At 38.6% G+C, this 22,374-nt stretch overlaps 1 protein-coding gene and 1 long non-coding RNA gene across 3 annotated transcripts in view; one reads left to right on the top strand and one right to left on the bottom strand.

The window, feature by feature from the left end:
• pde1cb (phosphodiesterase 1C, calmodulin-dependent b) overlaps positions 1–22,374 on the bottom strand; it is a 98,622-nt gene that overhangs the window by 58,453 nt on the left and 17,795 nt on the right. For both annotated transcript variants that reach the window (XM_067452744.1, XM_067452745.1), the window contains 2 exons: positions 19,763–19,813; positions 17,345–17,516 (listed from right to left, as the gene is read on the bottom strand). In XM_067452744.1, the coding sequence (XP_067308845.1) occupies positions 17,345–17,516; positions 19,763–19,813 (223 nt within the window). The remainder of the gene's footprint in view (positions 1–17,344; positions 17,517–19,762; positions 19,814–22,374) is intronic.
• On the top strand, positions 298–3,551 carry LOC137089227 (uncharacterized). Its single transcript, XR_010907650.1, has 3 exons — positions 298–865; positions 1,654–1,810; positions 3,246–3,551. It is a non-coding gene; the product is annotated as an uncharacterized lncRNA (long non-coding RNA).

Here is a 22,374-nt window from a genome sequence, read left to right as displayed (position 1 = left end):
TTGTGAGAGAAATAACGTTGCAAAGTTCACTTGTGTTTATTCAGAGCCCTCAGATACAATAGAAATATCTGTGATAAAACAGAAACAAAAACTCACACTCTCAACAACTCAATTCCAGCCAGAGAGCTAATATCAGTATAGAAAAAAAATGCCTTTTATTTCTACATTTTTTTATGTAAAAACCATACTAACAATATAAGTGCACCTCAGGAAACAATATAAAATAAAAAAAATCCATGCATGGGACCTTTAAACTGTGCTCAGATATGCACTATTGTTCAAACATTTGGGGTCTGTCAGATATTGTTTTGGAAGGAAATTAATAAATATTCAGCAAGGATACATTAAATTGATCAAAATATGTATGTTATTTCTAATATGAAGTCAAATTTCTAAAATTGATTCAAAACTAATAAAAATAAAATAAATATGATAATTTACTTAGCTTCCCAGCTTTTTAATTGCTTCCCAACAGTTTAGCTTAAATATTTATTGCAAAATAATCAAGTACTCTATACAGTAAATGTTTTTATTATAGCATATTCATCTGAATAAAAACATATTGAACTCCAATAGAGTCATAAAACCCACACTGTGGTTGCCTTACACAGCTCTTTCAAAAGAACAATTGTTTTCGTTTATTCCTCTTTTTGTTTCTTGTACTTTAGTATTTTTCCACTTGCTTCACACAATGGGGCCATTATATAATGGAGTTTCCTGAACACCCCGAAAATCCAATAAGGCTGAGAGCAGGGCTGACCGGCCTGAGACTAATGCAGAGATCTAATTCCTCACGCTGGAAATGTTTTTTCTCCAGGGAGACATTCAGGGACAGCTGTGATTGAAAGCCGAGACACAGCAGCAGGTTAGTGCGGCGGATTTCTCAAAACATTCTGCTGTTTACTGGTCACGCCATAATGAGAAGAAGACTCAAATTGTAATATTTAACATATAAATCTTTGTAGCCAAAGTGTATGTTTATTAAAAGCAATAGTTTTATCAATCTTATATCAATTTTCAAAGAGAGTTCTGTGGAAGAGGCCTAAAGCAGTCTGAAAACTTTCACTTTCACAAAAGCTCAGTTTGAGTGTTAAATGTCATGTGACTGATCACAACATGTCATGACAACACGGATAGGCTGATGGTGACTATCCTGATGTGTGCAGAAAGGGAAAGATAAGTATATGTCAGACTTTTAAGAGCCCCCAAATAAAATCACTAGAAAAACAGCTACTATAATATGATAAACATCGAACATTATATGGGTATTAATGCTTGCAAAAAATGTTTTTGGCAATTTGTAGGGTTTATCTGAGCCTCATTATATAGGGGACATGTCCTGACACCTGAATACACACTACAATATAAGGGTCCTCATAATGTAATGTAGGTCAAACCAGTGGGCACACACACACAAAAAACTGTAGGTAAATCAGCATGGAAATCTGTCTTAGGTGGAAGGAGAGAAATGCTAATATTTGAGTTAAGCAGCAATAATCACCATTTTAAAAACTTACATCTCATTGTAAAACAATTATAGTCTTGTCCGTTTACCTCTCTCCCAGACATTCTCTTGGTTTTTGCCGTTAGGTGCTCAGCTCTACCTGTGTCTCCCTCCCTGCCGTTCGTTCATGATGATGATTTCTCTTACAGAGGCCCTTCAATTACCTGATGCAGGAGATAATGCCAGGCCAAAGTCTCAAAGACACATCACCGCTGGCCTGCTTTCATCTATGGAGAAGCTCCCTGTGCTGCACATTCGGACGGTTCTCTCCGTCTACTCTGAGCTCTTCAAAGGTCTTGTTTGAAGGTTATTGCTCTTTCTGCTGCCTCTACTCAGTTCTTTTCTTTTAAGTGAGGTTTATAGTGTGTGTGTGTGTGTGTGTGTGTGTGTGTGTGTGTGTGTGTGTGTGTGTGTGTGTGTGTGTGTGTGTGTGTGTGTGTGTGTGTGTGTGTGTGTGTGTGTGTGTGTGTGTGTGTGTGTGTGTTTCTAACGGGAATGACGTCACCTACTGTGACCCATGGCATCATCACTAGACACATGAAACTTGACCGGGACATCTCAAAACACTGCGAATCTAATCAGCTTTCCTCATGAATATTAATTAGCCATAATGACTTAATTAGTCATGTTCACTCAGTAATCCTGGTTAAAAGGCACTGCTGACAGTGTGCAAGTTCATTCCGTCCACTATTATTGGACTAATTGGACTATTTTATTTTGATTTTACAGCTCGTCCAGTCAAACTGACTGATTTTAAAAGATTTGTTTTAATCTTTTTGAGTTGAACTTCTGCAAAACCGAAGTGCCTCCCATAATCTAAAACGCATTAGGCTCACTTAAAAAAAAGTGAATTTACGAATGAAGAAGTGAAAGAGAAGAGGACATATTTAACAAGTAATCACTACTATTGTTTGTTATTTTGTTTTTATTTGAGTACTAAAATATTACACAGTTCTAATATTTGAAGTCTGTATGTTTTTTTCTTAAAGCTGCAGTCCGTAACTTTTTTGGGTTAAAAATTATTAAAATTAACATTTTTTTATGTTGGTCATGATTTCAAACAGTAGAATCTGTGATTCTGAATGACAGTATACACATCAGTGCAGTAACTGACAGCCGCATATTCTCCTAAAAAAACATTGGATTCATCCACGCTGTACCGTGCTGAGGCACAATTCACGTAAAGTTGATCATTCCGCGAGGAACTGCAATTGCGGATTTCAAAGAGAGATGGCTACAAAGAGGAAAAACTACAGACTGCAGCTTTAAAGAAATCAATAATTTAATTCATCAAGGCTGCATTAAGGAATTTATAATGGTACAAAATATTTATTTTTCTTTAAATGATTTATTATTATTGATTCTATTCATCAATAAACCCTTTCAACATTGATAATAATAAGAAATGTGTCTTGAGCAGCAAATCATCATATTTAAAAGAATTCTGAAGGATCATGTGACACTGAAGACTGGAGTAATGATGCTCAAAAATCGAAGGAACAAATTACATTTAAAAATATATTCAAATATAAAACAGTTACTTTAAATTGTGATAATGTTCACTAAAATGCTGTTTTTACTGTAATTTTTATCAAATAAAAGCAGCCTGGGTGAACATAAGAGTCTTCTTTCAAAAACATTTAAAATATCTTACCAATCCAATCTTTTGAATGAAATTGAAATTGTGCATTACTGTACTTTCTGAAAATCAATAGGGTTAATATCTAATATTATTCAACAGATACACCGGCAGCCAGAGTCTTCAGCTCGAGTGAAGAAAGGCGAGCTCCCAGACAACAAAGAACATTTATGGCAAATTAACCTCAGATGAGAACGAAAGTATTTCTCCAATTTCTAAACATTTAGCTTGTTTGCCTGACGAGGCTCGAATATTTATAGTGTTCCCATTTATTGTTGCTCTTATTGTTTCTGAATAATATTACCTAAAAGGGTGTCAAACACTCGAATTGCCATGCAGAGTTCTGTTTGCTTTGCCTTTGTCTTCTGTTATTTTTTCCTTTGAGCCTGTTTCCCCTCATGTGCTTCATTCATCCCATTCACCGGTGCCTTGTTTATCAGCTCTTTAATTATCTCGATTGCTCCTTGTTTCCCAGTCTGGGCTGTCCTGTATTGATGGGCGTTTAGGAGTATGTAGTTATGTTATCGTAGTTATGCGCCTGTTCATTGTGATTGATGTCAGAATTAAAGACTTTTTCATTTGAATCCTTTGCCATGCGCTTCATCCTCTGCCACATGCACATCACACTAATGTGACTAATATGCATCAACATTTAGATGAAATATTCCACTTTGAATTAGTTCAGTGAATGAAACTATTATATTTGTAGCAAGTTATTTTGATTTTTCCATCTCTTTAATGCAGTCTCTTTAAAGGATTCATCCGCTGCTTCCAATTTGTCCAGAATTAGATGTTTTAAAAGTTATAATTATGCTTTAATGCACGTAATACGTCTTCAAATTAACCATAATCAATCAGCAATTCGTTTTATGGGGTTACACTTGTTATTCTACACAACATTTACACAATTGACAAGGAGGGAAAAAATACAAATGTATTATAACTTATTATAACTAGCCTGCATCTAGGTTTGCAACTCACTTGGTTTTGGAACAGAGCTTCCACTTACATATATGGACCAGACTGACAACCCAGATATTAATGCAACAACAATGAAATTCACAAAATTCAGACACTAATGAGCAACATTAGACCATTTCTACTACTTTCCCCCTAAAGGAAGGGTCTCTAGATGCTCACTACAAACAAGTGGTTCTTTAAACTGTTTTAAAAGTCTTTGGAGTTCAACAGAATCCAGCAGACATCACAGCCTACAAAGGTAAAAGTCTCTCAAATGTCACAGGTCATTCCCAGCAGCCGTGTTGACAGAGGAAAGGTCTCACAGGAGGGCTTTAGAAGGTCTCTCTTCAATGCACAACTCACATTCATTTGAAAACACCAAACCAAAAGAGAAACTACAAACCTGGACTAAAGAAATTCATCAAAAAATGTAGAGTGGCAGAGAATGTTATGGATAGCATGAAGGTCTGAGATGCCAAATGAGTCCCAAATGAGTTTAGAATGAGTCAGAGATCTGAGAAATCTCATTGGGTTCCAGTGAATGATTTAAAGTTTGATATTTACCCAATAGTTTCCTGGCATTTTGTCCCTCGGGGAGCACAGACACAGATGAATGGCTCATTTAGGTGAGTTTTTAGGCTTTGATTTATCTATCCGACTAAAGAATGTTAATATTATTCTTTCAATCATCTGATCCAGATGCTTTAATCAGAATTTAAAAGCAACCAATATTAAGAACATGCCATGTGACACGCTGAACAAATTGACACGTCTCGCCTGTGAATGTTACAAATCGCTTGTCACATTAAATGAGTCCGTAAAGCCATATTGTCAAAAGAGAATTAAGTGATCACTATTAAGAGCACACATGCTAATGAGTGGCGTCTGAAGGAGTGATTTTAGCATACTCATGCAACTGGTCCCAAAGTCATTCTGAAGCGCTAAGTGATGACAATTTGATTTGCCAATTTAATGACCAAAAGGTAATTAAAAATTTAACAGCAGTAGGGCTAACTGTAAGGATTAACTTAAAGGATTAATCTTATAAAAATAAGATGGTCTACCAGCTCTAACTAGATTTACCAAAAAAAATAAATGAAATAAATAAATGCATGGCAAAGTAAATGGGTATATAAATAAATGGATATGAAGATCCAATTACATTACAAGCTTGTGTGTGTGTGTGTGTGTGTGTGTGTGTGTGTGTGTGTGTGTGTGTGTGTGTGCGTGTGCGTGTGCGTGTGCGTATCTTTGTGAAACCCAGTTTGACTTTTAGTCAAAGTAGATTAAGGGTTGGTTTAGATAAGGGTTCGGATGAGGCACTTAGTTGTGATGGGTAGGGTAAGAAGAGATTGCATTGTGTCAATGTGTGTGTGTGTGTGTGTGTGTGTGTGTGTGTGCGCGCGCGCGCGCGCGTGTGTGTGTGTGTGTGTGTGTGTGTGTGTGTGTGTGTGTGTGTGTGTGTGTGTGTGTGTGTGGTTTATGAGGACACAAATTTGTTATTACACTATTACACAATAAATGTGGTTTATGAGGACATTCTCATATATTTCAAATAGCTTTAAAGATGGGTAGGTTAAGGGGTAGGGGCAGTGTAAGGGGATAGAAAATACGGTTTGTACAGTATAAAAACCATTATACCTATGGAGAGTCCCTGTAAACCACATGTGTGCGTGTGTGTGTGTGTGTGTGTGGCCTGGTAATCCCTAAGTTATGGGGACAAAATGTCCCCACAAAGATGGCAATATCCGAAATCCTAGGTAGGTAGGTTTAGGGGCAGGGGCAGTATACAATATGAAATCCATTACGCCTATGGAAAGTCCCCATAAAACATGGAAACACGACGTGTGTGTGTGTGTGTGTGTGTGTGTGTGTGTGTGTGTGTGTGTGTGTGTGTGTGTGTTATTGATTGTGCTAATGCATAAACACCAACACTGACTGACATCAATACGACAGTTTCACATTGATTGTAATTTATCAATTATCTCCTGACATGCTGACCTTGGTTAAACTACTGTATTTTAAGTTATAAATTGAGTCAACTACACCACTGGTTTTCAATTATTACTTTGGCTTGTTTTGAGCTACTGTACTTTGATAGACTGTAAACAAAAGTTATTTGAGATACCCAATGCAATGCTCTTTCAGAATATAACACAGTTCAGGTTCTCTGATGTGAGCCGTCAGTGATCAAAGATGACTGTATATGCTAATGAGCCTTGTCTCTTGACCTCTTTATGACCTTTGGCATGAAACTCTATATCCATCAATGGGTTGCTGCCTAAATCGATACACTAGGATATTAGAGCTTTGATTAAGAGACCAGATCCGCAGCCCCATTCAGACCACCAGCTGTGTACAAAATTACACTCTTAACAACGATTAATTATTATTATTATTGTTGCCAATAGGCTTTAGTTTAGATAACAGTCTGGAAAATCACATTTGACAGCTTGTACGAATGGATTAAAGCAATAAAGACACTGAAAATTAATTTAATCAACCAATTGAAGGTTAAAATAGGTAAATCAAGTATGAACATAGCAACATCAAAGTTATATAAGCAATAATTTGCTACTTGGTATTACATATTAAAATAGGTGCCATTTTGGGGGGGAGAGCCGGTTTTCATTTTATAAAGCATTTTAAAAAATGGTTAATGGAGCAAGATGTGTCAGCAATATTTATAAGCTTTAAAAAAAAGCCACAAAAGACATCCCGCTTTTTCTGGGGGTATATGACACGGTTTGGTAAAAAACAGAACGTAATCCTGACCGTGGCCATTTGGTTTTCTGACCCTATTAGCGCCACCGTTCACACCGACTCATTCAGAAAAAGTACACAAGTTATGAGAAGATTAATAAAAAAGCCACATAAAATACAATGTCCTGAAATCCTAAAAAATGTATCCATTTACTTTCTTCACTGAATTGAATATCTCCAGAGCGGAATTCAGGTGAATATACTGACCTGAGAGAAGAAAGTACATGGATTGTATTTTTGTACTTGTTGGGTTTTTCTTGATTTCTCACAACTGTGGGCTAGTCGGAGTGAACTGCGACGCTAATCTCACAGTCTCACAAATGTGCATGTCATGTACATTCAATTTTGGTTAGTTGTTTTATACCAAACCCTATCGTATAGCTTACAATTGGTGCTACTGGATAGACCTAAAGACCAATCAGAGCGATGAAGGAGATGACGATTGCAGAGCGACGGAGAAACATCTGAGACTCTGACAGCAATTCTCTGTTTGGGGTTGCGAGGAAGATTTTTCAATGGCTTCTGATGACTTTTTTCATTGTTGTAAAAGAAATATGATAATAGCATGGTGTCCACCGCCACTACATCAACATTTTTGCTAAATTTGGAAACCCTAATAGCATCTCAGATCGACTGAAACATCTCGGATTAACGGTCGAACAGAAAACATTGAGCTCTGATCGCATTTGCCCCTGTTGTACGGCATTTGTATTGCGATTGGAACGCGATTTTCAATATTTTGAAAATAAAATATTATTGAGGAATTTTTGGAAAATTGTGTCTCACAAACTTCAATTCAGAAATTCCATCATTTCAGATGTGTTAGAACATTTTCAGACTTGAGCATAGTTACGCTAGTTATTTATTTACTTTTTTTTTTTTTTTTGCATGATTGCCAGATCTAGTGTGAGGAAATAAGCACAGAAAGGCCAGATCGAGAGCTGCTGTGTGTGTTAGCACATGATCACACTCCTCATCCTCCTCATCAAAGTAGCCGGTGTAATCCACATCTGGTAGCCGAGTGCCATTATTTGAAAAAAAAGGAAAAGTTTAAATCGCTTAAAACAGAAGCGATAGCTGATTGGAACGAGTGATGTTCCACGCCGGCCTCCATCTTTATAATGTACAAAATCTGCTTCACCGCTGCTGCGCTGTCGTCATCGTGTAAAGCCCGCCCCACCGTTTCTGATTGGTGCCGCGATTTCGACAGATTAGAAATGGGCTTGAATGAGCTCTTTGCCGGACTACTTGCAGAGCAAATCTAAATTTGCCGGAAGTTGTCTGGGTTTTCCAAGCTTCTTAAACCTCACTCTGGCAGGAGAACTGACACCCTGACTGAGCCTGGTTTCTCCCAAGGTTTTTTTCTCCATTCTGTCACCGGATGGAGTTTTGGTTCCTTGCCACCGTTGCCTCTATTGCCTTTGGCTTGCTTAGTTGGAGACACTAAATATTTAAATATATCACTGAAAAATATAGTCCTGTAAAATATAGTCCCTTGCTTTTCTGGAGTCGAGGCGTTTACGAGGATCTTCAAACATTTGCAACAGCATCTTTCAGTCGCAACGTTAGCGTACATATCATGATTAAATACTTTAAAATGAACAACATCATAATTCCACCCAATTAGACTGTTAAATTGATAGCCCTATAATAAATCACATTCATCTAACGCCCAGTCTATGTGCAGTTCTTTTCTCCCATTTCAGGGTATTGTAATATCGACAGCAGTCAGGCAGGTGCCAAATACAACATTATGCTGACAATGCAGCTAATGAGCATAACTACATTATGACAACAGGCTCAGGAACAAACACACCATTTATAACAATCACTTTAAGGTCGGGAACTCTCTGTTGGAGTACATCATAATGAATATTCCATGAAAATAATCAAACGCCACTCACTCTAATGATTAAATCCTTAAAGCAGCGTCATTAAAAAAGTGATTTAAGCCATGCTCGAGTCAATGAGGGATATTTCTTCTGATATGACATTTAATTTCAAATGTTTTGTCAGCCAATATATTGTAACATATTATGGAGCTACTTTATGTTTTTTTTTGCATGCTTAGAGGACTAAATTGCAAATCTTTTTTAGATTCACATTCTCACATTTCACTCTCTCATGCTTCATTGTTTCTAGATAGACCCTCTCCAAATGTTAAATACAAGCAAACTGAATTGTGATTAGTCACATGACTAGTTGATACCCTCCGGGCACAAACCAATGATCATACTCAATCCTGCAACTCACTCAACAACTCAAAAACACACATTTCTCAAACACATCTCTCTTCTCTAGTGGCGCGCTACAAACTGAGCTTTCCGTGACATGCAACACCTGCCTCCATTAATTATCTCAACCTGAATCAAATTGCTCATTAGTGTGCTGAGCCTTAACGCTCATCTTGGCAAAACCCCAAAATACAACTTTTTGGAGTGGCTCAGCAGTTAAACGGGCAGAAGGCAAGAGTTTAAAGTGTCCCTATTATAGATTTTTTCAAATTAATTTAATGTAGTGTGTAACATAGTTCTAAGTGAATGGAAATATCCTGCTAAGTATTAAGTATGAAAGTCACCATATATAATTTTTTTCATCTCTGAAAAGTAAGGGTCAATTGGCTGCCAAATGAATCGCAAGCAGTTTCGTTGTGAAGTCAAGGCGACACATTAGCATACTCCCCGTCCACTTATTGCGTTAGCAGACACCAGGGAAACCTTGAACCACCTCAGACACTGCAGCGGATACTGGATAGCATCCTCGAGAAGACACTGTGCTCTACAATATGTTTAGTGTGTTTCATATTCTGACTGAACGGCTGACCAGATAACTCCCATTATTACTGTCTTACTGAAATAATCTGTAAATCAGCTGTATGCCTCTATTACATTAAACTTATTCTGTTTATGCAGATTGTCTTTAATGTTTAGTACTTTGAGTAAAGATAAAGGATGGCACAAGACCTGTTTTGCAAACTGTAATGTTACATCAGTCATTCACGTTAGTGCTTAGCTAACATATGTGCTGTTATTGATGCAAATCCCTCATGCGCAGCGCAATAAATTAGAAACACACACACACACACGTTAATGCTGATGGTGAGGAATTACAGTTGAAACATCTCATGGTGTACTTCAAACTGAGTAGCATCAATGAGAAATGTCCTGCTCAATGTTTGGGATGAATAACTAGTTCTTCCAACTTTTCATCATCGATTCAGACTCGGATTTAGAGAGACTGATTCATCCATCCTTTTTTTGGCCTTTGATGCCTGTGAACCTTTTGTAGGAGACCTCCAAAACGAAATTAGGAAACTTTAAAATAGCATAATTGGGCACTTTAAAAGTTCTACCGATGCTCTTCAGTGATCCATAAACTAAGATTTTCAATTATCTGACTGCTACAAGGATTAAAATTTTAGTTTTTTGTTTTGTTTTGTTCAATGCCATTAGAATAGAAAAACACTGTGCACTTCTCAATGGACACAGTTTGAATAAACTGAAGCACTGACGGTCAAATTATATAGTCCGACTGCACTCTTTGGACCGTAGTAGACACGCTAGCATGGCTTGATTACTTAGTTGGTATGATTATCCCTTATTATGCCAAGCGGATGTAAACTCCTTTATATGAATGCGTGAGACAATTCATTACCCGCTAAAGGTGTCAGGGTCCTGTCACATGGTCTTATTTTTATTTTAGTGACAGAATCCTGACACTCATGTTGTGCATTATACAACTTTGGGGGTTGTTCTCTGGGCCATGCACTCTTATTTCTTATGTCTTGAGTCAATCTCATGTTATTCTGTTATGTTGGTTTTGCTTTTGTTTGTGTCTGTGTGTTGTGCCCTTCTGTCAGTCTTTAGTTTTAGCCCTGCCCTCTTGTTACCAGATTATAGATTTATTTGCCCTAACTGCTCTCCCTTGTTACCCTCCTGGGCTGTTTCTCAATATGCGTTCTTGCATCCTGTGTTCACATTCTGTCATCATCAACTGTCAAAGTTCAATTCCAAAACTCAAGAACACAAGTACAGAGAACCATTAGAAATCCCAGATTAAATATGTGATGCCTCGTGAAAGTAAACATTTGTCCGTTTGTTTTGCTTAATTTTAATAAAGTGATAACCTAAAGAAAGCCTGCAGTATTTTTTTTATTGGCATATTAAAAGGAATCGGTAACTCTTTAGAATAATGGTCATTAGTTAAAGGGGTCATATAATGGTACATGCACTTTTACAAGCTGATTGTATGGAAATGTTTGTTGGCAGTGCCTGTACACAACCATCCTATAATGATAAAAATCCATCCAGGTTTTTTTTATCTCCTTATATGTTTTCCCCTGCCTCAAATCGAGCCGTTCGACCATGTGACGTCACACACGGCCCTCCCACGACTGTTGATTGACAGCAGCGTTTCAACACAGACCCGCCCTGAGCGAGCTCTGTCATCATAATCATAGTCCGTCATTGTTGATACGCTGGAGCAAAATGGCATCTAAGCGATTTTGCTGTTCTATTTTTGGGTGTAATAATGAACACAGCAGTCATTCTGATGTTCCTAAATCCGAACTACTGAAGACGCAGTGGCTGAGTTTAGTTTTCGTCAATGCTTTTATTTTTGCGTGAACCGCAAAGCATTTCTCACCAGACTGCTTTATAACTGAGGGTTAGTATAAAGCAGGTTTTGCTAAGATGCTGCTCCTGAATAAAGGATTCAGAACTGTCGTGTTCCTTCTCTCTCCAGAAGAAGTGAGTGTAGTTTGAATCGCTTGCACGCTTCATGATGAATGCGGCTAAAGTGGGTAAGTTACATAACGGCATGCTTTCTATGTATGACGCTCTCAATAAATTCATAATCACACGTTTATAATGAACAACGCGATATGGTTATTTTGTTATTACGAATTGTGTAGGCTGGTTTTATAGTTATCGTGGACGTGGTAACACTACACTAAGCTTAATTATGTTGATGGTTTATAATGGTGTCTGTTACTGTGAAAAAAAATCTTGTTATAACAGTTATTGAAATGCATAGATAGCGCTACGCATCACAGACAAACTGACATTAACAGAAAAAAGTAACATCAATCTGTCAGTGAACTAACGTACACATCAATAAACACATAGCATTTGTATCTTACTACGCTAACGTTATCCTGCCAGTTCATACAAAGATACATCAAAGTGACATTACATTACATTAACCAACCATTCAGAAACGTTCTGTTAGCCTTAATTGTCAAGGCAACAGCTCCACATGCCCGGCCCACAGAACAAAGGGGCGGGGTAAGCAAAGCTCATTATCATTTAAAGCCGTATTCCCTGAAATGGCTTGCTGAAAACACAATACATTTTCAATTTTTGGTACATCTTTGTCATGCTAACGTACCCTTATTCTTCCTTTGTTCTCTGTCCTGTGCCGGTCCATTTTGGGTGTATTCCCGTAGGTCCTGCCGTGTCCAACTCTCCTTTGCCTGTAGCCGATCTGTTGTCACCCTACGGGGTACTTTTTGTAAAATTACTTTTTTTCATCATTTTCTCTGCATCTTTGAGTTCTTGGCTCTTCCTGAACCTCACCTGACAATAGGTAAATAACTAGAAGAAGTGCAGTGAACTGTAAAACTGCCTGCACTACAATTTTTTGTTTTGTTTTGATTATGATAATAAAATATCATAACCAGATTGCAACATCAAGTACTGACTGTTTTTGTAAGATAAATAACTGGAACCAAAAGACACCGGCAGCCTTGAATATTCAATTTAAAATACTTAACTTAAAAATAAGGTTAATATTCTTCCCTTAAAGGTGGGGTAAGTGTTATTTCAAAAACGTTTTACAAAAAGGACTTGGGCCGAGTGCAATAACAAACTTGTAGCCAATCAGCAGGTAAGGGGCGTGTCTACTATTGATAGTGATTGGTGAGAAGAGCGCGCTCAGTGCACGTCATTATTTATTATTTAAACGCAAGTCACATAGGACTGACATTAGCTGAGAACTAATATATGCTGGCTTTTTCTTGACTATGCTTGTGTGTCATGTTCGCTTGTTAGTTTGCGATCGTATTGTGGCTCACTTCACCGATGATAAAGACCCGTTCATTTCCACACCATATGGAGCATCTAAATCTCACTGTGTTCTTCAAGCGTCAGCTCACACAATGTGTCTGACAAGATACTATACTCCTAATATATGTTTGTTTCCTCTTGCCATGATCTATATAACCCTTATCCGGTCTAATTGTAATATGTCGTTAGCTGGACTATCGTGTTTGAGTACTTACAAGCTTTCATGAGAACGGTTTGTTTTTGTGATTGCTGTAACTCTAATCTTGTCATAATTGTAATATGTTCGTTAGTTGGACTGTTGGCTCGTGTACTATAGAGTTGTTCATTAGAAAAGTTTGTGTTTTTGTGATGGCCATTTACTTTTTCATTGAATATTCGACTTGGATTAGTAACACAGATTTTGCCATAGTCGTTGTTGCCTGGGTTACGCATGTGTGGGGCGGAGCTATCCAAATAGGGCAGAGACCCTTTTGGGGGTAGGGGCGTGTTTGATTTGGTGATTTGAAATGTCAACAACGGTTACCAGAAAGCACTTACCCCACCTTTAAAGCGGGGGTGAAACACTCAGTTTCAGTCAATCTCATGTCAATCTTGTGTACCTATAGAGTAGTATTGCATCCTTCATATCTCCGAAAAGTCTTTAGTTTTATTATATTTGTAAAAGAAATATAGGCTGTACCGAGTCTTTCCGGAAAAAAACGAGCGCCTGAAGGCGGGTCGTGTTGGCGGAGCTAAAGAATGACGAATGCGAAGCGGTGACATCCTCAAGCGTGGAGAAACCCATGGCTATCGATCTCAGCTAATAGATATGATCCAGAATCTAATTCGGAGGCTGAAATAGAAACAGCAACAGCAGGACGTCCGTCTCTGTGGTATGTACTGTATTTAGTGGCCTGTCAACATTTGTGTCTTTACTCTCAGTTTATGAGGACATGATTCGGTTTATGGACTATTGTATGCGACCAAACCTTAGTAGCAAGCAAAACGGTTTTGCACGTCAGACTAGTGTAACGTTATACATAGAACAGCAATGAAGTCCGTTAGCGCATTTGAATGACGTAGCACGCGATCGTGTCGTTTACTGATGTTTACATACACGACGATAAGCAACAGCACAGACATTTGAAGCAGTTTTACTCACCGGCTGCTTCCACAGCAGGACCGAACCTTTATCGCTGGGACGGCTCCGTCAAAAACACACTTCTTGGAGTGTGGAGATCCACTTTGCGAAGCGACTGAAGCATTTCTGCGTTCAAATCGGTTCAAATGCAGCGCTGCCTTCCCGGAATGCTGTGCTGAAGCGTTGAAGTCGCTTAATGTCAAAGTGGAGGAATGAAGTGGAGCGCGGCGCGGACTATAACCGACATTAGTGTTCACGGACGACTGGATCTGCAGCTGAGAGAGTGTTTATGGCCGTGCATTTCCTCTCTCGCTCTAGTCACGCGCGCGCACCCTACCGGGAGAAGAGCCCGTACGGCCCATACAAGGACCTTTCGGTCTATTAACGTCAAGTCGACCCATACTCGAAAAAAACTCTCCGAAACTTGAGAGAAACCGGAAGGAGTATTTTTAACACAGAAGAAATACTCCATCAAACGTCCAACATTAGTTTTTGAAACTTTGTCTATGTTTAGGATGGGAATCCAAGTCTTTAACAGTGTTAAAAGCTCAGTATGCATGAAACAGCATTCCCCCCCCCCTTAACAATATATTTAGTTCGGCTGTGAAGACAATTTGTGTAATCAATGCGAGTACCATGAATATGGGCAGCTCTAGCTGAGCCTGAGGTGAAGATAGCAAAATGTATGCATGTTTGCTTCAGTTTTTTTTGGCCCATTAGTTTTTTCTACTACAACATAACATCCAGCCATTCTGTGCACATTAGGCTTTAGTAGCAAAACCATATTGACAACAACAGAAATTGGCTAAAAAGCATACAATTATTTTGCAGAAATTAATTTGGCATGTTAGCCGAAAGCAATTTCAGCAGGAATTATAAATAATTAGCCTTTTAGGAAAAAATGCATGTCCTCGATAGAGTTTCAAATCTACAAATTAGGCCAGGTTGAATTTAATACCATTTATCTAAAAACCATTCTGGAGCTCACTTGAATGCATCTCAGTCCATCTCAGTTAGGTCCTATACAGGGTGTCATGGAGAGGTGAAGTGTCACATCATCTAGCTACTCGGGTTCCCCCGGGCTCAGTGCTTGGACCACTTCATTTCTCCATCTGCATGTCAGCATTAGGATCTGTCATTCAGAAACATGGCCTTTCCTATCACTGCTATGCTAATGACACTCAACTCTACTTCTCATTTCAACCAGATGATCCTACAGTTGGTGTTCGTATCACTGCCTGCCTGACAGACATTTCTGGCTGGATGAAGGAGCATTAACTTCAACTCACTCAATCTTGGAAAGACAGAAATTAAGCTATGTGCAAGTTCTGCCAGGAAGATTCAATGCATCACATTCAGACCTATCCAATCAAGTCATAATTCTCAGAGTATAAAAGATCTGTAATTACACATGTCTCCTCCTATCAGAGTGGTCCACACAACTCCTGGTGCAAGCTAATTTTCTCCAAACTGGACTACTCTAATGTTTGTCTAGCTGGCCTTCCGCCATGCACTATCAAACCCTTGAAACTGATCCAGAATGCTGCGGCGAGGGTGGTCTTCAACTAGCCGAAGAGAGTGGACGTCACGCCTCTCTTCATCAGTTGCACTGGCTGCCAACAGCATCAAATTCAAGCCAATGGTGCTCGCCTACAAAGCAGCCACCGGTTCTGCACCAATATACCTAAACTTGCTTGTTCAGACTCACACACACTCCAGAAGCTTGCGTTCTGCAAGTGAACGACGCCTCGCGGTTCCATCCGAAAGAGGCATGAAATCACTCACAGATCTTTTCCTGGAACGTTCCCACCTGGTGGAACGACATGCCTATCTCAGTCTGAGCAACTGAGTCTGTAGCCATTTTCAAAAAACATCTTAACACGCATCTTTTCCAGCAGCACCTGACCAATAATTTATGTTAGCACTTAACTATTCTATTTGTTTTTCTGTTTGTTTGTTTGTTTGTTTGTTTGTTTATTTAAAAAAATAAATTAAAAAAATGACGTGTAGTGTAATATGTGTACTGTGCTCGATTAACTGAGACTTTTTACAGCACTTGCAGGCTGGTGCCCCTCGTTTGGGACAAAAGGTCATTGCAAAAGAGGCTGGCTGTTCACAGAGCTTTGAGTCGCCATTTATAGAGAGGCAAAGGGAAGGAAAAGATTTGGTAGAAAAAGTGTGTACAAGCAATAAGGATAACCCCACCCTGGAGAGGATTGTGAAACAAAACCCATTAAAAAATCTGGAGGAGATTCACAAAGAGTGGACTGCAGCTGGAGTCAGCGCTTCAAGAACCACTACGCACAGACGTATGCAAGACATTTCAGCTGTCGCATTCCTTGTGTCAAGCCACTCTTGAACAACAGACAGCGTCAGAAGCGTGTCGTCTGGGCTAAAGACAAAAAGGACTGCTGAGTGGTCCAAAGTCATGTTCTCTGATGTCCCCGAGTCTGGAGGAAGAGAGCAGAGGTACACAATCCATGTTGCTTGAGGTCCAGTGTAAAGTTTCCATGGTCAGTGACGGTTTGGGTGCTATGTCCTCTGCTGGTTTTGGTCCACTGTGTTTTCTGAGGTCCAAGGTCAACACAGCCATATACCAGGAAATATTAGAGCACTTCATGCTTCCTGCTGCTGACCAGCTTTATGAAGATGCAGATTTCATTTTCCAACAGGACTTGGCACCTGCACACAGTGCCAAAGCAACCAGTACCTGGCATGGTATCCCTGTTTCCTAATTGGCCAGCAAACTAGCCTGACCTTAACCCCATAGAAAATCTATGGGGTATAGGGAAGAGGAAGATGTGATATGCCAGACCCAACAATGCAAAAGAGCTGAAGGGCACTATCAGAGCAATCTGGGCTCTCATAACACCTGAGCAGAGCCACAGACTGATCCAGACCCCCATCAACACTGAACTGAACTGAGCTGAATAATGACACTGAGCTGCTAATACCTGAATTGAACCTGTTGATCACTATAATCTTCTCATTTCTGAGAATCTAAAAAAAATCTCAAATTGTACTCATATTGGCCAGGATACCAAAGTATTCTATAAAAAGTCAAGGATCTCAGTATGAGCTAAAACATTTCTCATCAAATTCTTCCTATGACAAATGCACCTGTTATCCACATTCATTTTGGGAGAAACTTCTGGGACAAAGTTAATAATCGATGAAAAGTGAATAATCGAAACAACTAAGAGAAAATATTTGCTGTTTCCAGATCCTGTCAGTGAACATGATCGCATGACATGTAAAGAAACTGTTACAACAATAAAAGTAGAGAGATGTACCTGACAGCAGTTTTTTCTGTTGCTTCTGGGACGTCTGTAGCGGGAAGCTCGTCCGCCAGGATCTCTTCTATTCTGCGTGGATCATCTGGAATGTCCCTCTCAACTCTGAACTTTTCCTTCTTCCCTGTCCCAGCTGTGAGTGTGTTCCATAGTGCACTCTGAGACTTTGAGCCTGGAAACAGGATGAACCGGGTAAAGACTTTGATAAACAATGAAACGCCTCCCATTTTTAAACTGCTTAATAAAAGCAACACATTATGTATTTTCCTGCCACAATATGACAAATCTTTGATCCGCCTTGCTTCAATGATATTGCTAATCAACTATTATTGGAACATTTAGCTCCCATTTATTAATTTTCATGTATTTATTTTAATCTTATGTTGTCATTTATTTTGTTTTATTACATTATAACATTTTATTTATGACTAGCTTTACTCTTTTTGTACTTCCTAAATAATGATTTATTTTGCACCAAAATTGAAAAGCAGATTTTATTTTATTATTATTATTATTATTATTATTATTATTATTATTATTTATTAATCAAACCACTCATAATTGAAAATGATGCTGAAATATTTAAAGCCTTTCCCATTCCTTTAGATGTGTATTATTATTATTATTATTTAAAATAACAGCAATGGCAACAGTAGGCCAAAACACTAAAGCCTCCTCTAGACATCTTAATGGCGTAGTTGTTAATTAATGCTATATCAAATATGATATTTGATTTGGGATTTGCTCCTAACCAATGCTGTGCACATTATTAGCATCATGAGATCATGTATTCATAATGTTGTCATTCAGAGGCAATCTGTGTGCAATCTCTGAGAAGCTCTGAGATTCTTTGGATCAAGTATGAAGCCCAGTTTCTTCTAATGATAGATGCTGCCATCTAGTGACATGCCCATGTAAAGTGTGATGTCTGTTAAAACAGCCTCAGCAATCTGACTGGGTAGTAGTAATGACCATTATTTGAGTTAAAACCAAACCCAGACCAAGTATGTATACCAATAAATGTATTGTAGCATTATTTTTTTAATTATTTTTTTATTATTACCCTGCTGAAAATAACTGCTAAAACCAACCAAGGCTGGTTGACGGGTCCTTAGTTGGTTTAAGCTGGACGAAGCTGGTCTCCCAGGCTGGTCAAGCAGGTGACCAGCTAGTTTTAGCCAGTCTTTTAGCTTTGAGTGGGTCACAGAGTGTGTAGTTAAAGAAATAATAACAACAAGTAACAGTGTAATTCTAAAATGCATCAAAGCTGTTGACTCTTCTGTCAAACGCAGTTTAAGTAAAGAGTGTCTGAGAAAGGCTGTACACCAAATATTCTAATATTGTGTTGTTCCCACTTTTGCTGCCAAAACTGTGTGTTGCTTACCTGGGGAACACATCGCACCAAGATGCACTATGTGAAGAAGGCAAGTCGGCGGAGGCAGTGTGATGCTTTGGGCAATGTTCTGCTGGGAATCCATGTGTCCTGCAATCTAAGTGGATGTTACTTTGACACGCACCACCTACCCAAGCATTGCAGACCATGTACACCCTTTCATGGAAACAGTATTCCCTGGTGGCTGTGGCGTCTTTCAGCAGGATAATGCGCTGGCCACAAAACAAAAATGGTTCATGAATGTTTGAGGAGCACAACAATTCTGTGGGATGAGCTGAACAAACAAGTCTGATCCATGGAGGTCCCATCTCGCAAGTTACAGGACTTAAAGGATCAGCTGCTAACATCTTGGTGCCAGATACCACAGCACACCTTCAGGGGTCTAGTGGAGTCCATGCCTTCACGGGTCAGGGCTGTTTTGGCAGCAAAAGTGGGACTTACACAATATTAGGAAGGTGGTCATGATGGTATGTCTGATCTGTGTGTGTGCGTGCTTGTGCGTGTGTGTTAAATAAATGGTCAAATTTGGGTCCCTGCTTAATGACCATGGGAAAGTGTGGTCGGCCCATGGCCAAGCAAGTTGAGAGCCACTGGTCTTGAGATTCGAAGACCACAAAATCAAGACTCCATTTTCATGCTTTTTGACCCATGAACCCCTTATGACTTTTCCAGTCGTTTGTGATGTGTGATTTACTGGATACGGGTTTTTAAGAATGGAAATTTCAATGCTGGTTTTCAACTTTTTTTTATATAGTCCTGGAAATCACTTTTAACATTCCTTGATATTTCCAGGTTTTCCATGACAGTGAAAAAACATGGTAAAGGCAAGGTAGTGTTTCGTCAGAATTTCTTGAGCACTTAGTGCGATAAAACCATCTGCTTTATGAATAAATATAGCTGCAAATGTGTCCCTTCTACTTCATTTCAGCCCATTCCTTTTGAATATGAAACAAGAGAGAATTTGTACAAAAAATAATGTAGGCATTGCAGAGCTAATTTGTTGTTTCTTAAAAACACACACTTACGTGCAAACCTCGCTAGTGGCCGGCTGTTGGTCTCGCCATCCTCATTAGCCACTACAGAAAAAAAGAGAGACACACACATGAATACAGTGGCATTTTCTGTGTGTGTGTGTGTGTGTGTGTGTGTGTGTGTGTGTGTGTGTGTGTGTGTGTGTGTGTGTGTGTGTGTGTGTGTGTGTGTGTGTGTGTCTAAAAAACATTAAAAACTTATTTCGAAAGCTTTTTCAGAGGCTAAGTAAAATACATCATTAAAAAGCTTCTCTTTTTTGCTCCTATTTTAATGTGTCTTTTTGCATAATGTGAATATAATGAACCAAGCTGCTGGAAAAGCTTGGAAGGCTGCTTTAATACGACTTCAGCCTTTCATTAGTATTTCAAATGGGTCATAGTCAGTAGGGGACTGGCAAAGTGTTGTTAGTGTACTGAGTCACTTGCAATAAAAAAATAGCACAATAACAAAAAAGGCAGAGAAAAATCAGCACATTCCACAAAAAAGTATTTTGTGATGCTTGTATCAGAGAATCACATTTCTATTGACTATTTTTTAATTTATAATAACAAATGACCATTGAGGAAGGCACCATGATACCAGTTTGTTGCTAAGGTGGAAAAGAATGTCAAAAGAAACTCTCTCTGATATTTTGGATACTAGATAAGGTTTATTTTCAGGTTCTTTTCAAGTCTTAGGGCGTTTTATTATCCACAAGGCAAAAATATTTTTATTAAATAAACCTAAATATTGTTAATATTTAGTTAATATTAACAATAATGACATATTGTTAATATATTTTACATTTTTTAATATTTGTAATTAATATATATTTATTTTTTTGTTAACAATTTGTTAATATTTTGTCTTGTAACGACGTCTGTAGTGAGATGGGCTTTGTAACGACGTCTTTAGTGCCTTTATGGGTCTTGAGAGAGGAAATAACATTGGTGTCAATGAAGGCCTTTCTGAGCCATCGGATTTCTACAAAAATATCTTCATTTGTGTCTGAAGATGAACGGAGGTCTTACGGGTGTAGAACGACATTAGGGTAAGTAATTAATGACAGAATTTTCATTTTTGGGTGAACTAAACCCTGAGCTTTATGATGACAGTGAATGGCAGCCCAAAATTTGAATTTGTTACAAAATTGTAACTGGCATGACGATGATGTCAGGCAACGCACAAGAGTTTTGAACTGCTAGAGGTGTTACACTTTCGCCGGAAGCAAGATATTTTACTTTATAAAGTTTTAAATATGGATATTTTTCTCACACAAACCCATGGATTCACTTCAGAAGGCCTTTATTAACCCCCAGAGCCGAAAAGTGGAGCACTTTTATAATGGATGGATGCACTTTTGTAGGCTTCAAATTTTGGGCGGCCATTCACTGCCATTATAAAGCTTAGAAGTGCCAGGACATTTTTTTATATAACTCTGATTGTATCCGTCTGAAAGAAGAATGTCATATACACCTAGGATGGCTTAAGGATGAATAAATCATAAATCATCAATTTATTTAGCTAATAAAACTGACAAAAAGCACACCAAAATGACTAAATAAATGAAAAATATGAATAATTACTATACAAATATAAATTATACTAAAATAACGCAGACTTGCAATTAGTGATTTGAAGAAGAAGAAAAAATTTCCAAGCAATACCATGCATTTGCATTCTTTTATTACACCAACAAGATAACATCTAGTCAGTGGGTTGTGAGAGTTGCTTCTGTGTATTAATGTCGATTGCATTAGCAATTACAGTCAGGAAAACAAAGTCAGCCTGGCTGATGCACCGAACCGGTCAATGAGATTGGATTTTTGAGTACATATTGTTTGAGCTGAGAAAAATCACAACATGCATTAGCGAATAGCGAAGTACAACACCATACAACTCCCATTAAGTGTCATGACATTCTGTATCAAGACCAAAACACACGTGTTTTCCCAGCAGGCAAACCATTAAAAGCCTGCAGAGTGACACTGAGGGCAGAGAGGAAGTGGTCGTGTTGCTTTAGCCAATCATCATTAAGCTAACAGCGGCTCGTCATCACGCTCTACTGGACCTGATTGACAACACGTCACACAAAATGAGATTAAAGCACACTGAGCAATTGATTGCTGGGCTGTGTAACCATGACGACAGGCAGATGTTTGAAAACGCCAGTGTTATGATGAAATGAGGATATGAGATTCCCTGCTGCGTTCTTGTGCGATGCTCAACACGTTGGCTAGTTTATCTACACTATTAAAAGTGCACTAGTTGTGATTGTGTTTTGCAAGTAAGGGGCTTTTTTTATGTCCTTCTATAAATGCATCAGGACAGACGCTTAAAACAACATCTCACACCTCCGATGTTTCCATCATAACACCTTTCCTGTAAGACTCCCTGTAACCGCTGTCCTCCCATGTGGGTGTGTGTTTCTGCGAAACAAACGGCTGATAAACAGGACGCTCTGTCTGAGCATGGAAAAATATACAGTCAGACGTTCATTATCTCAAAATAGACCCTGACAAGGTGATCAGGACCAAGACACGAAGCATTTATTTTATGATAATGAGCAGCTCATGGACATGAAATATTGATGTAGGCTGAATTAGTGTCATTATGTGAGAAGAAA

This window comes from Pseudorasbora parva, chromosome 9 (genome assembly GCF_024679245.1).
Source record: "Pseudorasbora parva isolate DD20220531a chromosome 9, ASM2467924v1, whole genome shotgun sequence".
In the NCBI taxonomy this organism is placed as follows: domain Eukaryota; kingdom Metazoa; phylum Chordata; class Actinopteri; order Cypriniformes; family Gobionidae; genus Pseudorasbora; species Pseudorasbora parva.
This window is presented reverse-complemented; position numbering and strand designations above follow the sequence as displayed.